We start from the raw sequence: 16680 nt of genomic DNA, 5'->3' as shown, positions 1-16680 counted from the left end.
TCGTCAGCGAAGGGCCCACGCTCGAAACGTCAACTTTTTTATTTGTTACGGTGGCCAATTTACACATTTCGACTGAGTTGTTATAACCCTAATTACATTGTTATCCCCACCGACGCAGTACCACAGTTTCTTTAGAAATTTTTAGCCTTTATTCATGTGCCATAATCCGACACTGGTCACCTTGTCGCCATAGACGCCACACATTGGCGCTGGTGATGTCGCATCGCGGCGAATGATGAGGGATGGTTTCCTTTGATGAAGGTAGTTTAACGCTCGAGCCACATCTAGAGACATGACAGACACTTCATTTAGAGAAAGAGGTCGTTGTCCTAACAGTGCTCGTAAACTTGATTCCATGAGCTCTGTTACGAACAAAGGACTCTCTTCCTCTCTTGTTGCACAAATGAACTGAAGTAAACAAGGATAGTGGCAGCGTGAAGCAACGTTTATTTCTCGCTCAAACATTTCACGGTTATGATCAGAAGGAATCAAAGCGTGAATCTGCTTGACGGCGACGGTACAGCCACAATAGGTAGCTTACGAATCGATGACTTCTTTCTCGACGACAACTTTATGTGACGTCATCGACTTCGTCGTTGCCGTTTGCCATTGCGCGAGCATTGCGCGCCAACTTTAACTTACGAGCTGCGGACGTCGACGCAGAGATTTCCCGCCAAATTGAAGTCGCAGACTGACTTTTTTTATTTAGATAGTTTTAACGTGTTGATTAAAATGCCGAACTTCAGAGAGAACAGAGAGTATATCGCATATGCCTACAGAAAAGGATTTATCACCGACAGGCAGTTTACTTTGCTGTATGATGCCAATACTTCAAAAAACCGAGACTTTCGGTACTAGAAGTATGATCGATTCGATTTAGACGAGCTGGGAAATGACCAGTACAAAGCTGAATTTCGATTTTACAAAAATGACATTTTCAAGCTTGCTGATTTTCTTCAGTTACCGGATGAGATTGTTACTTTCAACGGACTAGTGGTTGGATCGATTCCTTGACAAAATCTTTCGTATATCCGGACTGAATCTTCACATCGCTTGTTTCAGTTTGCATCTTGTGACTACTCGTAACCGTTTAAAGAACATTTGATTACTATTCAAAACTGATTTATAGCCAGTGAATGGATAAAATCTTAAAACTTTTGAATGAATCAGACTATAGTTTCTTTTGCAGTTTATCTCTCTTGTGAATTGACCTTAACACGCCAATTCCTTTTTTTATTCATTCCCTCACTGTGCGTTTGAAGGGCTTGAGTCATTGTTTTCGCCGTTTGACCTCTTTCCTGTTTGATAAATAAGAGATATGGCGTAAATAACATTCAAGAAAAACTGTTTCACTGGAAAGCTCCCGTTAGTATATTTGGAAGGTGTCTGGGGATTAAGCGTTAGATTCAGCAAATATTCCGAACAAAACGCACCTTTCGACGCGTTGCTGCGAAGACGACTTCAAAACAGCTCTTCTGAAGTCGTCACCTCCTTCAAGATGACGCACGAAATAATGCCACACCTGGTAGCGCATACGCATAAACTACTTCTAGTTTTGAGACCTCGTCGTCCTCTGGAAAGTCATCGATTCGTAAGCTCCCTTCGACAACTCTTCCCCAGGCTCCCTCGCCGAGGTATGTGTCCGTGACCTAAATTTGATCCCGTGATATGATCCAGTCGGGTGAATGTTTGCGCGAACATTCGATTAGGGTTTGCTGAGCTTCTGAGAGAGTTATTTCAAGTTCATTTATTTCCTGTTCTTTCACCCTTTGTTGGTCCAGCAAGGAATTGACTAATTCTTGCAAATTAGCGATCTGATCATCTTTTTCATGCAGTCGTCCTCTGACATTAGTCAATAGCGATGCCATTTCTGTCATCTGTTCATCTTTCTCTCGTAGTTGCCCCTGACAATTTGTTAACTGCTGCGTGTTCTCTCCAGGTTGCTTATCTTTCTCATGTAGTCGCCCCTGTATACTTATTAACTGCTTTGTTCTTTCTCTCAGTTGTTCATCGTTCTCTCGTAGTTGCCCCTGAACATTTGTTAACTGCTGTGTCCTCTCTCTCAGTTGCTCATCTTTCTCTCGTAGCTGCCTCTGAACATCAGTCACCTGCTGTGTGCTCTTTCTCAGTTGCTCCTCTCTCTCATGTAACTGCCCTCGAACGTTTGTCAACTGTTGTGTGTTCTCTGTCAGTGATTCATCTTTCTCATGTAGCTGCCCCTGAACATTTGCTAGCTGTTGTGCGCTTTCTCTGAATAGCTCATCTTTATCTGGTAGTTGCCCTTGAATAGTTGTCAACTGCTAGTCCATTTCTCTCCGCTTTTCAACTCTTTTTCGTGGTTGCCCTTCAACATTGCTACATCTTCTTTCTGCATCTCGTTCTATAAGCAATTTAACAACGTCGAGATGACCCTTGATAGCAGCGGCTAACAAACGTGTATAACCCTCGATAACTTTTCCTTCCACGTTAAGTGTCCCCTGAGCATCAATATCTGCATTTCGTTCGATTAACAGTTTTATAATATCAGGTTGACCTTCAATAGCTGCGGGTAAAAGCGGTGTACAACCCTGAACAACTTCATTTTCAAGTTTACACGAGCCTCGAGCCTCGATGTCTGCATTTCTTCTAATTAAAAGTTGTACAAGATCGTTATTACCTGAAGAAACAGCGGCCAACAAAGGTGTAAAACTCTCGTAAATTGATCTAGCATCGTTGCTCCTAAAAGTTCCTTGAGCTTCAATGTCTGCACCTAGGTCGATTAACAGTTCCACGACATCATGATTGCCTGTATCAGTAGCCAGCCAGAGAGGTGTTCAACCCTCGAAAACCTCGTCTCCAATCTTTTTTGTCGCTCGAGCTTCAATATCCGCGTTTCGTGCGATTAACAGTTTCACAACATCAAGACGACTAGAAACAGCAGCGGACGACAAAGGTGTCAAACCCTTCCAAATTTCGTTTCCAGTATTTCGAGTTGCTTGAGCTTCAATGTCTGCTTCTTGTTTGCTGAACAATTTCACAACGTCGAGATGACCCGAAAAAGCAGCGTACCACAAAGGTGTCAAACCCTCCCAAATTTCGTCTCCAGTCTTTATAGTTGCTCGAGCTTCAATGTCTGCTTCTTGTTTGATCAACACTTTCACAACGTCGAGGTGACCCGAAAAAGCAGCGTACCACAAAGGTGTCAAACCCTCCCAAATTTCGTCTGCAGCCTTTATTGTTACTCGAGCTTCGAAGTTTGCATTTTGTTTGATTAACATTTTCACAACATCAAGATTACCTACACCAGCAAGGTGCCACAAAGGCAGGGAGGGTGGCTGGGCATCTTAGAGTAAGCGGTCACTAAGCACACATTCAAGATGGCGGTTGCACTGTACTTATCTACAACTTGGTACATGTCACTGATATGCGTTAAATTTGGGACCCTTTATTCTACTATTCCAGCTTTCATGATAAAAGGTATTATGAATTACTTTAGACTCGTCTTGAGACAAATACTTATTATAATTCAACAAACAAACCTCGAAACCTTCAAGAGCGAGGCGTGCTGATAGTAACAAACTCCAATTTCCATGTTTTATTAACTGGGCTCTGAAAAGCTGGCAGGGTATTTCATATATATATATATATATGTTATTGACAAGCATAGGTCGGTCCGTATTGGGAAAAACTGTGCCCACTGTCTTGAGTACCGCACTCGGCCCACGGCCTCGGGCGGTATCCAAGACCTCGAGCACAGTTTTTCCCAATACGAACCGACCAATGCTGGTCAATAACATTTTTATTTTTTTCTTACACATAAAAAAATGATTGCCATAATACCCCAGATGATTTAGGGCTACAATTAAGAGTTTAATTACGGGAAAATCCTCCATAAACTTAACAATTTATTAGCGAGTGGATGATAAAGATAACAGACGTTATCCCAAAAAAAAAAATAAAAAAAGAGAAAGCTTTCTCCGAAACATTTTTATTTGTAAAGGTAACTTAAAAGGCTTCTGAGGAAACTTTGAAACTTTTTTGATAAGTAATTGTCATAATGTGACACCTGTCAATTGAAGAGAAAAAGCGTATGCGTTTAAATAAACAACAGTACTGGTATGACAAACACTCACAAGCTAAATGACTATGCAACGATCTTCTCGTAAAAAAAAAAATACTCAGAGATCTTAGGAAAAGTTTTGTTTATTTCCAATGACAATTAATCTTTGAAGATTTACCTCTGTTCCGTCTTAAAATGTCACGGAAAGTCAAATTGTAGGTGAATGCAAATGTGTGTTTTGGAGTTGTCAGTCTGCTTGTTTGTTTTCTGTAATGGTGCGTGTAAATCGGTTTTTCTTCCACTGAAAAGCTGAAGTCAATGAGACTCTTTTCAGCTAGACACAATGGGATTTAATGCGACTTTTGTTCATCGAATTCCTTCGTTACTGTTGTGAAATTTACGGTTGAAATGTCCAAATTCAAGGGAATTGCAAAGGATAGGCGAAAGAGTATTTATAGAACTCAAAACTTTGCTCAATGTTTCAAAAATAAACAAATTGTGTTAAAGAATTCAGGTGTTAACGATTGAGAGTCACATTGATTAGTGTAGTCATTAACTGCATCTATTTTCATTTTAATTTTCTAAGTTACTTTTTGTGAAGGATTATTAATTAACAAATTGTTTCTAGGCCGCGTTTCAATCTTTTTATAAGCAAATGTAGTACCACAGAATTTATTTTGAAATAATTTTTGCCAAAAAAACCAAAGTGATTTGAGAGCGAGAGAAAAGAAAGAATTAATATTATTTATCGCCAAAAGGTCATGACCGAAGTCTGCTATATAATTCTGCCCAGCTGACAAAATGAGATAAATCTGTGAAAAATTGCAACAAAGCTTGAGATGTTCTGCAAAGTGACTCAAGCAAAATGAATACCGCCCACTGTGAGCGGGCCAGATGGGGTGAATACTGCCTGCTCTCATAACCAATCAGATTGCAGGATTTGTAGAATACCACCCACTCATGAACTGAGAAAAAAATAAGGTAATTTATTTCTCCATTATAAGTCATTTATTTGTGATTCCTTTTTTTTTCAGAATAATTGATATATGATATGCTGATGATTTTAAGAGGCGATAAGAAATGTGGATGTTTGGTTTCTTTGGAATGAGAACTCTGACTTCACATTTTCGACCCCAATTTGTGCTTCCATGGATGACTCGCAAGTTGTCTGCATGGACAAACCAAAATTTTAGTGCCATATTCAGTGCTTCATGGGCATCAAGTAGAGTTAGAATAGTAACAGTGAACAGTAAAAGTGTCTTAGTGTTTCCTCCAGCCTCGGAATATTCAACAGATCTCAAGTCCCTCCGTCCAACCAAAGTGAAAATGATCATTGAGAGAAAAATTGATGCACTGGAAACAGTTGACAAGCAACTTGATTTTCTCATGGAGGTTAAATATATGACTGATGTTGTGAATCGCATCGCTATACTCTTTAATATTGCAAAGATCATAGAAAAAGATAAAGAACAGAAGAAGGTTCTGAAACAAGGGAAAAGTAATGCCTACATTGATTTACTGGATAGTATTTTCGAGAAACTACACAGATGCCTACCTCAGAATCTTGCTGTTTTGATGTGGAGCCTAGGAATGAATGGAGAAAAACATAAAAAACTGCTCCAACTCTGTGAGAAAAAGATCCTGTCTTGTGGCATGTCAGTTTTTAACAATGAAAACATCTTTCAGATTTTGAATGGATGCGCAAACCTCAACATGACAAAAAGTCCAATATTTCCGAAGTTTGAACAAGCCATTTTAAATGGTGATGTTAAAATTAGCGATCTTGCGGATCATCATCTGTCTGGGATATTGTATTCATTTGCCATAGCTGGTAATGGTTCTGTAGAGTTATTTGAAGCTTTGTTGGAAGAATTTCTGTCAAGAGACATGACTTCAATGAACAGTCACCCTATAGCAGAGTTTGTCTGGTCATTTGCAAAGAAGGAACAGGAAGCTGATGAACTGTTTGACAAAGTTGAGGCAGAAGTAATAAGCAGAGACATGATGGATCTAAACAAAACTGATTTTGTTAAAATTCTATGGGCATTTGGGAAAGCTGAGAAAGGTAGCAAGGAATTTTTCCAGTCATTGGATCATAAAATTGCGTCCCTGGGTGTGACGCATTTACGCAATGCTGAAATCTTGGATATTGTTTGGAGTTTCAGTAAGAGACATTTTTCAGGAGCGATATTTGATGTTGTCAAGGATGAGTTGTTTCAACGTGGTGTTCAAACACTCCACACACATGAACTTGTGTTGATCCTACTTTCATTCTTTTCTGCTCAGAGACATGATGACAAATTAATCAGTGAAATTGAGGACGTGTTGTGCATTAGGAGTGTAAAACATATTGCCAGTACTCAGTTATGCCAGCTTGCATGGTGTCTGGCAAGAACAGAGAAGTCAGATAGTGGGCTCTTTGACTCAATTGAAGCCGTAGTATCTCAGCGTGGCATCAGTGTGTTTTATAAAGAAGAAAAACTGTTGCTCTTGCAAGGATTTGTTGAGGCCAACAAAGGAAGCAAAAAGTTTTACCAACTTTTATGTTTTTCACTTTTAGCCAACGAATTGTCTGATTTTAGTGAAAGAGATATACAGCAATTTGCTTGGTGTCTCTCTCATGTAGATATTGAAACAGGAGCAATCTTTGACACCCTGGAAAAAGAAATCTTCAATAATGAGAAATATCAGTTTACTGAGAAGCAGCTGATTTCTATAAAGAGGAGCTTTGAAAAAGTTGGAAAAGGAACAAAGGAACTGTTTGAATTTGAATTGTAAGGTTAACTAGAATGCTTTATTCTGTCTTTTCTCAACAAAACCATAAGCAAAAGGAACCTAGAAGGAATAAAGGGTGAAGCCCTCCTGCTCTCTTTGGACACACCCATTTAATGTTTCCTTCAGAACTTACTGATCAATCAGTGGTTTAAGAACAACAACAACAACAAAAAAAAAACAGTGAGCTTATTATGATAATGAAAACATTAGAGATTCAAATGTAAGCCATTTTAGCAAAAGGGTGTTTGAAGGGCTCAGTCAGAAAACAGGGGGGAAGGGGTGGGGGGAGATGTTGTCCTCATTGTGTACACTACTGCCAAACATGTTTTGTGACTCAATCATCTTAGACTGGCAACTGTAATTTAAACACCGGTAATAGTCAAAGTAAGATGAACACATAATTTGTCAGTTTACCTGCTGGTAAATATTAATGAGTTTCCAGTATCTTATCTGTCATGATCAAGTGGACCTTAGCTACTGATTTAATGAATGATCATGTGATGCAGAGGTGCAGAACAGTTAGTATGTGTAAATTTATGTCAACTCATTGAAATACAATAATAAGGCAAGTTTGAGCAAAATAACAAGATTTGTCTATAGCAAGCTGAGAGCCAAAGACTAAACCAAAAGGTGTAGCAATTTATTCTTGTGCCAGACTCTGTCAAACTGTGATATCTTTCAATTGTGGACTTTTTATTGGAGCAGTATTCGTAGACCATGCAGCAAACTCATGACTCATGAAAAAGAAAAAAAAACTGTACCAGTGATAATTTTTAATAGCCCATTTCCTAATTACCGTTGGTCTCTATTTCAAAACGAGGCCTGGTGCTCAACCATTCTTGTGAAAATGAGTTTAATTTGCATGTGAATGAAAACTTATTATCTCATGAGAAGATGAGCATCAAGACTCGTTTTGAAAATGAGGCCAAGGGTATTTAGGAAATGGGCTATTGATAAGCAGGTATAATTATAGCACATATTTAATTGAGTGTCAACATTTATCTTATTATAGTTTCAAGCCAAATTTTATTAACCTACAATCAGTGACAAAATTGTTGACACTTGGACCTTTTCAACCCCCTATTACTTCAATTTTATCAATTTTGCCCTTGTCAAGTTAACACATTTGCCCCCTCGTTATTTCAAAATGTTTACCTCCTGATAATGATTTAGACTGCGGTAGAAACAAGAATGTTATTCTGCACATTAAAAGAAGTCTTCAAACTTCAATCAACATTGATTGGAAATGTGTGATCAAAACAATGCGGTCTTGACAAAACCTCTCGAGGGGACCAGGGGAGCTAACTGGTTTGTTTGTCGACTGCAGGTCGCTGGCTACCCTCGCCGGGCTTATTTTTGTTACCCAACATACTGTGCGATCGGCCAACGGGCCGCAAATGCCTCAAGCAGCCAAATTCGAAATTGGATAGCCGATCGATCTGGAGATAAAAGTACCGCTAGTGAAAGATCCGTGGGAGGAATTGGGAATCGAGTGAATGGAAATGAAACTGCAACATCTCTGCTTTGATTTTCTGGAGGAATCGAGACTGGTGGTAATTTTTTGGCGGAATTATTTGCTTCGGGCGACGGACACTTCTAAAATAGGTTTCCGGCCTTGTCTTTCTTTTAGCAGTTGAACACCAACATAGCGCTAACTCGCCGAAAACGCTTCAAAATGGCCTGAGACGCTCGGAATCAACAAAGAAAACAACAAAGCAATAAGGTAAGGCCATTTTATTTCAAAACAAGACATTTTTTTCTCTCTTTTAAGGCAAACCGATAACATCCCATACAAACCTTTATAAATATAAAACGTTGCGCAACACGTTAAGAGTCACGTCCGCTTTTCTAGTAGTGAGCTTGGGCTGCCTGTGGTTGATGTATATGGTTTATTCAATCACTGAATTTTTCCCTTTCCTCGATTGCGATGAAATTAAACTTCACTCCTCTACCTCAACTAGGACTGATCACCTCTTGCAGCTTGTTGATTTTATTTTTAGGGAAACTTTGTTCTGTTTTCCCAAATCCCTCTGTAGTAAAATGTCAGGCAAAGCTAATCTTGAAAAAAAATTCACACCTCAAAGAAAACGCCAATCACAGCCAGTCCATCGGATAGGGACGCAGCGGTATCAAAATCAGAATAGTTCGTATTATAAATCACCAAATGAAGCTACAAGAAGAAAAATGAAAAACGTTATACATGAAGTACAATCTTGGACATAGTTCGTCTCTGATCTGCCAATCAGATGCCAAACTAGAGCCACACGCGATGAATAACCACTTGCTTTTCCACGCTTAACGCAGTTTGCTTCGTAGCCAGTGCTATTTCCTAGTCTCCCACCTCCCACGGCTAAGCATTAAACTGTGGGATTTGGGTACGAGGTGCCCTGTTTGGTAAATGTCATCTTGGTTTGGCTAACTAGACTCAATTGTATTGCAGTAAAGGGGAAATGAAAATTTCAGACCAGTCTCCAAGCACGTATGGCAGGGGACTAATTTGTCACGAATGCTGTTTAGTTTGTGGTCGTATGGAAAAAAAAATAAAAAAATAATAATTATAAAGGGTTTTGAGAGCTATTATTGCGTACCTCTCCAGGATATGCCTTTCCGTTCACAAGGTGTTCTGATCCCTCACTTTCGTCGCAACCAAAATGAAAGTGGAACTGCTGGAGCATATACACGCTATCTCCAAGGGGACCCCCGGTGAGACTAGCCTTGCCTTTGAGCTTGTTAATAGCTAGGGTTGGTGCATGACCATTGTTTTTTATAACTCCGCTGACCTTTCCATTTTCGTTATCGGCTGTGTATCGAAGTTCCTTGAGATTTGCATCTTTCTTAACCGAAGCAGTTTCGATATCTATGGGGGACTGGGCGGTGAAGTCGCAGTATTTTGAAACTTTTCCCCAGTCAGGTGGACCATAACCTGTAAGGAATATCAACGATAGCGGGGAAATGAAGGATTACATCAAACAGAATTTTCGAGCAAAAACTGAAGATTACGTTTTCGTTTGTTTGTATCCCAGACCTTCCACTGCCAAGCGGTTACATTTAAGTAACAATCGCACGGTAGGATCTGAGTAAGAAATTAGCAATATACCCGCAAGAATCCAGCACGTTCATTGGCTGAGAACACGTCAGTTCATCCCGAGCAAAGTAGAAAAGTTGAAATGGGATAAGCATTATCAGGAAATCGTAATATTTGGAATAATAAGCACTCATGGATTTTTCAGACCAATTACGATAAAGATTAACAGTTCACTCACCATATGCTGGTTTATTCAGATAATTGAGGTTGTGCGCATGGTCAAAAGCTACTGCATATAGATATGACGTAATGCCAATAAGATTTAGCCTCCCACTTGTAGCTAATCAGAATTTGGATAGTAACAATTATTCACCACTGTACTTTTTCAAAGTTACTTACACTACAGATACCCTGTTGTCTGTACCGTGACTGTTCCCCATATTTCCACTTTGCTCCTGTTAAGATGAAAAAGGAATGAAAGTACGTCATTATTATACAGTTACGCCGCATAATGTCGCTTCTCTTTAAGCCAGTTAAGATCAAGTGGGACTCGAACTGATTTTAAACGAGAAGTTTTCCTTATCTAGAGAAGGCCTCAACATCATTGAAGACTTTTTTAGTTCAGTATCTTCGTTTGTGGAACTCCTAAATTTACCCTCTTTTTAAATTCAGTCGAGGTACAAGTTGGTGGGTCTCTTGATTGTGGCTCTCCTTAGGGTGATAACTTTTGACCCCGCCCCCCCCCCCCCCTTTGAACAGAGCACCAGGCTCCTGCAGGTAGCCTTCACTTTTTTGTCAGTATTTCCTTAAAATTTTGCTGGTACTAGTTTTTTATTTATGTCTGGCAGAAAGAAAGGCTTTACATTGCACGAGTATCGATAGATAAATGAGAAAAAAAGATGACATTTCGAGTGAGCGTCAAACATAGCAAGTATCATTGTTTGTCTCCAAGTAACGGTGTTTCTGTTCACAGTAATCATTTTTAAGATGTGTTTTCACTCACACCAAACTCACCCGACTGCATGGACACATTTCTTTTAATGAAATGAGAGTTAAGAAAAAAATGGGAACAGCTCTCCTCTTGTTTCAAGGATAGCTAAGGGGTTTAACTAGTGAAGTGTTCGTGCTATGGCGTTTTGCTGTCTTTTAACTTCTCAGTTATTCTTCTAGGGGGAGTTTTCCCCTGTTGTTTCTAGGGGTGTTTTGAAAAGGGATGGCAACTTTCAATAATTACATTAACATAAACATTGAATATTTTCTGTCTGTCAAAAATGTTCCCCACATCAAGTAAACCCTTAAACTTTAGCAAGAGATAACATGTATCTTCAGAAAACAAGTCAATTTACCTTCCGAAGCCACAGATACGGTCACCAAGCCCAACAGTACAGTGGCTGCCAGCATCGTATTTCTGTGGAATGAAAAGTAATATAGAAAACTAATTTCGAAATACAATCGATCGTAATGATGATATGAAAAATTTGGTTACAATTTGACGAATTCTCAGCGTCGCTTTTGCGTTACCACACATATATGAAAGTTAGGAACACCAGAATAAATGTCAAGGCGTCAGACTTTGCAGTTGGTTACCACCTTTAAGCTAGAGATAAGTAGTCCCTTCTTCGCACGCTGTTTTTATTTGATGACCGCTAATTGATCTCACTGAGACAAGAAAATGATTAATTTTGCTTTTTGAAAAGAGATGACTGCTATTGGTTTCTTTCATGGCAAATATGAATATTTAACAAGTGGCCGCCTGTTTGTGTATTTTTGCTTGTTTAGGATTGGAATAATAAAAAATAGACGTTAAATGTCTCGCGTATCTCATCGTCCGCACAGATATATCCTCTGGAAAAAACGAGGGAGTGTATTGCGTGCAGTGAAATTATCTCTGGCGGCAAAAATATTGCCATTTCACGAACGATTAAATATTATCAGATATATGTATAAAGGTTTTTTAATTAAGCAAAATTAGCACTTTATCTCCCATGGACTGGCAACGAAAGGAAATGTATGAAAATGTGATTTTACTCTCGTTTCTCTATAATCCTGAAAATCGTGGACCGTTTCTGACAAAAGCGTACACTCAGTCTGGCAGAACCGGTTATTCCCTAACGATGAAAGGGAACTTTTGCTCGCTGATTGTCCCAAATAAGGCAGCTACCATCGAAGTCTTAAATATCGTCGACGAGGACCCATCCCATACTCGGCATGGTCAGAGGTTCTGCCAGAACAAACGAAGTCGTACGAATGATAAGTCAGGGAAAAATGTGAGACCGAAAACGATCAAAGAGTTTTGTATGAATTTCAGGGACTTAAACCCCTAAAAATTTTTTGCAGAGATGATCCTCTCAACCTTTATCCCAGCTGGTGCTCCAGAGATAATAACTGCGAACGTTTCTCTCTCTGACTGTGTAACGAGTGAGGAAAGTGGAAAGAGTGGAATAAAGATGTTTGAATTGCAAACGGACAAGGGAGGGGGGAGTTCTCCGCGCCCCACCCAAGTCACCAACCCTGGCCTTTCTATATCCCACCGTTTACAGGATTTTGCTTCGAGTAAAGCGCTGTAAACCTTTTTTTTTCAAAGGGTGCATCCCCTGGTCTTTTATAGCATTAAAGTAAGCTATAGTAGCTAACGATTGCAACGAACCTGACCGACACCAGCAGAATGAGCGGGTTCATGAATTTCCCCTCATACACAGCAAGACAATTATCACCATTTTTAAGTTGCTTGGATGGTGTTAAATAATGAATTAACCTACGCTTTAGCGCCACTCAAATGCAAGAATTAACGAGAAACAAAATTCTGCATAGCATGTTTGACGATGATCTTTAAAGAATGCCTTGTTAAATCCAATTAGAAGAAGGAAAATATGAAGTTTCTCCTTATTCGCAAACGTACCTTTGGTTTCAAATTTGATTCCGTAATACGGCAATTAAGTGTTCGAAGGTAAGATTTCTATGCAAAATACATGTAATGTTACCTGGTGAACATGTTAGAACCAATTACCAATGAAAATAAATCTCCCAGTGCGTTTATTTTTATCTCCTTGCAAGTCACTGTCATTAGAAACTAATATCTACTTTAGACATCACAACGGCTATATGATGAGGGTCATAGTGAGAATAAATGATTTGATCAAAATTATTGGCCTGATGTACAATCGCAAAGCGATGAAGCAAATAGGGAGGTATATTTTCTTCCAACACCGTTCTGAAAATCGGAAATAGAGTTTTAATCGCGGAAAAAACTGTATCAAGAGGAAGGAAAAGTAAATTGACTAAAAAATTCCTTGTTTGAACGAGCTGTTGTCATGATAATGAATTTTATTTCATCAGTTTAACTCTCCTATGGAGTATCTAGTTTTAAAGTGATAAAGGACACTATAGATTTGAGCGTTTTAACCTTGAATTCCAAAGTCAAGCGCTAGCTTACAATGTGGAGAAAATATATATAAAATGAGAGCCAGGTTATCTAAGGTTTTCAAATAAGAGCTTTTGCTTTAAACTATTGCATGATTGTACAATATTTCGGCTAAATTACAGCTATCGTCTTCAAGTAGATTTAAACAACTGAACAACTGTTTAATCGAACCTATAAAACCAGAAAATTGCTGAAACAAAATATGAAGTAATCAAAGAATAATAATCTAATTTTCCCACACTCGTTTTCGGACCTGTCTTTTAAAATCAATTCATATAAGTTTCACGCCTTGCTTGGTTTTGTAACGTAAATAAGCTTGGTATAAAGGCTGAATAAAGGTCAGTTTGGTAAAATTTACTCAGAATTCCACTTTACTTAAGTTTTTCCCGGTTATTTATTTGTATTTTAAAAGAAAAATAAATTTATACTATTTTCTGGTTATCTACAAAACCTTGTACAATTTAAGGTCACTTAAGTCAAAATCTATAGCTCTCTGCAAAAAAAAAAAAGAAGAAACTCTTACAAAACCTCAGCACAACTCTTTGAGCGTCACAAACCTGACACAAAAAAGGGAGAGAGCACGCTTGCCCCCATCCTATCACGAGAATCATTTAGCGAACATTGCTTTGAAGTTTCCTTACAGTAAAATGACCCGCCTGTACACATTAAAAACATCGTCAAGTAACATCCTAATTTCCTGGCAATAACCATCCTCGGAGATCCAGGGGCTGAGTCGATTTCAAGTTGGGGCATGAAGAGCCCCTGAGGACATTGTCTTACAAGACTAGTTCCAAACGGTCGCAGTCGTTCTGCCATCTGATTGGTGCCAGAAAATCTTTGTGTTTTTCTGCTCAATCAGAGTGAAGTGTGCTTTAGAGTCCTTTCGTGTGTTTTAACACGGACATTTACTAGTAGCTCAGTTGCTCGCTATGCTTGTTTGGATCGTGCGACGGAGATTTGCTTGAGGTGAAAAGTTTCAGTCTCAGCACACAATGTAAGAGAAATCGATCAGATTGTCCGCGAAAATCTTACCGGAAATTATACTGAATACTTTCGCAGGTATCACTAGAGAACGTGTTTTAAAGTTTGCGAGGTTTGTATACAAGACGATGGTTGCAGTCATTGATATGTCGCTTTAAACGTTAAACGAGATTTAAACTTAAATCTTTCTAGATATTTTGCATAATTTTCTGCAACTGGAACTTTGCCAATCCTGTATATCTATTTCGTCGCAGGGGCCATGCACGCAGGTATGTCGAGCAACTGGTACTTGCGCTACTTTCTGTGCGTGCCAAAATCTAATCTCATCTTCGCTTAAAAAAAAGAAAAGCTAAGCGTGGAAACTTTTGCTTATTAGATGTGGGTAGGTGACCCTGTACTACTAAGCTGACATTTGCAATAAAGCAAACCCGCCCTTTCCATCCAATATTTCTTGGTCTTTGGTTTTGTTTTTCCCATTGAAAGCAGCATCGGATCGATTCCCAATGATCAAAGGGACTAGAGGAGAATCCGTGACCTTCCTAGCTCAAGAATTTCAACACTCTAGACAGCAGTTGAAAGATTAAACTCTTTCCAAACCCCTTCGGTAACTGCCCGAAAAAATCTCTCCTTCCCACGATGTTCTCGTTAATAAGTTTTCGTTCAGATTTTAATTAGCTAACCGGAAACACAGCTAAGCTTTCTCTTAGCGCCTGCTGGAGGTCGTCCACGAACTTAAGGTTCCCTGCAACCTTGGCCGTATTGTGAACGAGTTTACTACAAAGCGAAGATTAGATTTTGGCGCGCACAGAAAGCAGAAAGCTACGTGGGCGAAAGCGCAAGTTGCTCGACATACCTGCGTGGCCCGTGCGACAAAATAACTTCACCGGATTGGCAAAGTTTCAGTCACAGAAAATTATGCAAAAAATCTAGAAAGATTTAAGCTTAAATTTCGTTTAACGTTTAAAGCGACATATCATTGACTGCAACCATCGTCTTGTATACAAACCTCGCAAACTTTAAAACACGTTCTCTAGTGATACCTGCGAAAGTATTCAGTACAATTTCCGGTAAGATTTTCGCGGACAATCTGATCGATTTCTCTTACATTGTGTGCTGAGACTGAAACTTTTCACCTCAAGCAAACCTCCCTCACACGATCCAAACAAACATAGCGAGCAACTGAGCAATTAGTATATGTCCGTGTTAAAACACACGAAAGGACTCTAAAGCACACTTCACTCTGATTGGGCAGAAAAACACAAACATTTTCTGGTACCAATCAGATGGCAGAACGACTGCGACCGTTTGGAACTAGTCTTGTACATAGTTAGTAGAGGGGAACTGGTTATGAAACCCGGCAAACTTCAGAAGGTCGGTCTATTGTTTCGCTTTTGAGGTTGAACGGGTCCATCACGTGATCGTGACCCTGCACATCATAAAGCAATATGGCGGACGAGACAGACGGGCTGTTCATGTTTGGTGATGATTTAGAAGCTATTTTGGATGTTTTAGAAGAAGATGAGAGAATACAAGATGACTTCACGGAAGCAGTGAACCTAGTAAGTGTTGAAGATTTTATTTTTGACTCGAATTATCGACAAATACACTCGAAAGTGTTCAAAATGTTTCTTTAAACAGTCACGACTTTCTTGTATTTTGCATTTATACAGCCAGCAAAAATAGCATGAAATGTGTAGGCTTTTTGCAGAATTTTGATCTCAGTACATTTATAAATTATTTAAAAAGTAAATTGGATTCAAAAACAAAGAAAAATGACCATAAAGATCTCAAAACCATGAACGATGTTTCGCTATAATCCACCCTTTGCTACAACAATTTCTTGCCTAGACTTTGCTAACTCCGAACTTTCTACATTATTACATGGTATGTATTCAGTGTATTCATTATTATCCCCCTTTTTAGGCCCAGAATTATCATATCGTTTGTGAATGTGGGAAAAGCTACAAAACCAAAGCTGGATATGATAGACACAGGACCGCAAAACATGGGAACACCGAAAGTGAGTCCGCTACACTGTTCACAACCAGCCTTCTCGCCGAGATGGTGAACAGGGCTGTACAGGGTATTAAAGAAAGGAAGGTGTTCAATTTAAGCATTAAAAATGAGCTGACTGTATTGACATTTGAATTAGAGGAAAGATCTGATGAATTCTTTTATCTCAAAACAATCTATGAATCACTAAGAAAGAAAGGAGATGTTGAAAAGTTTTATTCTAATTTTTATGGAACTGTTGCATTGAATGCCACCAAGTACTTCAAAGGACTCACACGAAATGCAGCAACATTGTTGGCAACCAAGGTGGCAGACACTATGATAGCAAACTCAAAAAAACAGAAGTTATCTTCTGTAAGCAATGAGTCCATCCATGAATTGACAAACAAACAAAAGGCTGGGCTACAATATGTGAGCGGTTATGTA

General features: G+C 39.1%; 4 protein-coding genes across 4 annotated transcripts in view; 2 read left to right on the top strand and 2 right to left on the bottom strand.

Moving 5' to 3' along the window:
• Window positions 1–3314: 3314 nt before the first annotated feature.
• Window positions 3315–6934, top strand: LOC111319173 (uncharacterized). The gene is made up of 2 exons (XM_088724842.1): window positions 3315–3456; window positions 5074–6934. The coding sequence occupies exon 2, from the start codon at window positions 5120–5122 to the stop codon at window positions 6815–6817; it is 1698 nt and encodes a 565-aa protein (XP_088580968.1). The 5' UTR covers window positions 3315–3456; window positions 5074–5119; the 3' UTR covers window positions 6818–6934.
• A 1599-nt stretch (window positions 6935–8533) lies between these two features.
• Window positions 8534–9774, bottom strand: LOC148727702 (carbonic anhydrase 2-like; the record flags this gene model as incomplete). Its single annotated transcript, XM_088724851.1, has 2 exons — window positions 8534–8984; window positions 9403–9774. Coding segments are annotated over 2 exons (471 nt in total), but the record flags the coding sequence as incomplete, so codon positions are not given.
• The window catches only part of LOC111330402 (uncharacterized), a 17580-nt gene continuing 10496 nt past the window's right edge, over window positions 9597–16680 (bottom strand). Inside the window, exons 2-4 of the mRNA XM_088724837.1 lie at window positions 11186–11247; window positions 10239–10294; window positions 9597–9737 (exon numbers count right to left, since the gene is read on the bottom strand). Of these exons, the coding sequence (XP_088580963.1) occupies window positions 10240–10294; window positions 11186–11247 (117 nt within the window). The 3' untranslated portion in view covers window positions 9597–9737; window position 10239. The remainder of the gene's footprint in view (window positions 9738–10238; window positions 10295–11185; window positions 11248–16680) is intronic.
• LOC148727701 (uncharacterized) overlaps window positions 15569–16680 on the top strand; it is a 2160-nt gene continuing 1048 nt past the window's right edge. The window contains exons 1-2 of the mRNA XM_088724843.1: window positions 15569–15800; window positions 16165–16680. The exon at window positions 16165–16680 is cut by the window's right edge and continues 1048 nt beyond it. Coding sequence (XP_088580969.1) covers window positions 15687–15800; window positions 16165–16680 — 630 coding nt within the window. The 5' untranslated portion in view covers window positions 15569–15686. The remainder of the gene's footprint in view (window positions 15801–16164) is intronic.

This window comes from Stylophora pistillata, chromosome 6 (genome assembly GCF_964205215.1).
Source record: "Stylophora pistillata chromosome 6, jaStyPist1.2, whole genome shotgun sequence".
Classification (NCBI taxonomy): domain Eukaryota; kingdom Metazoa; phylum Cnidaria; class Anthozoa; order Scleractinia; family Pocilloporidae; genus Stylophora; species Stylophora pistillata.
Note: the sequence above shows the minus strand (reverse complement) of the source record. Positions and strands in the feature narration are given on the sequence as shown.

Bases quoted from the DNA above. Each gene is read 5' to 3' on its own strand.
- LOC111319173 (XM_088724842.1), top strand. From the start codon at position 5,120: ATGTGGATGTTTGGTTTCTTTGGAATGAGAACTCTGACTTCACATTTT.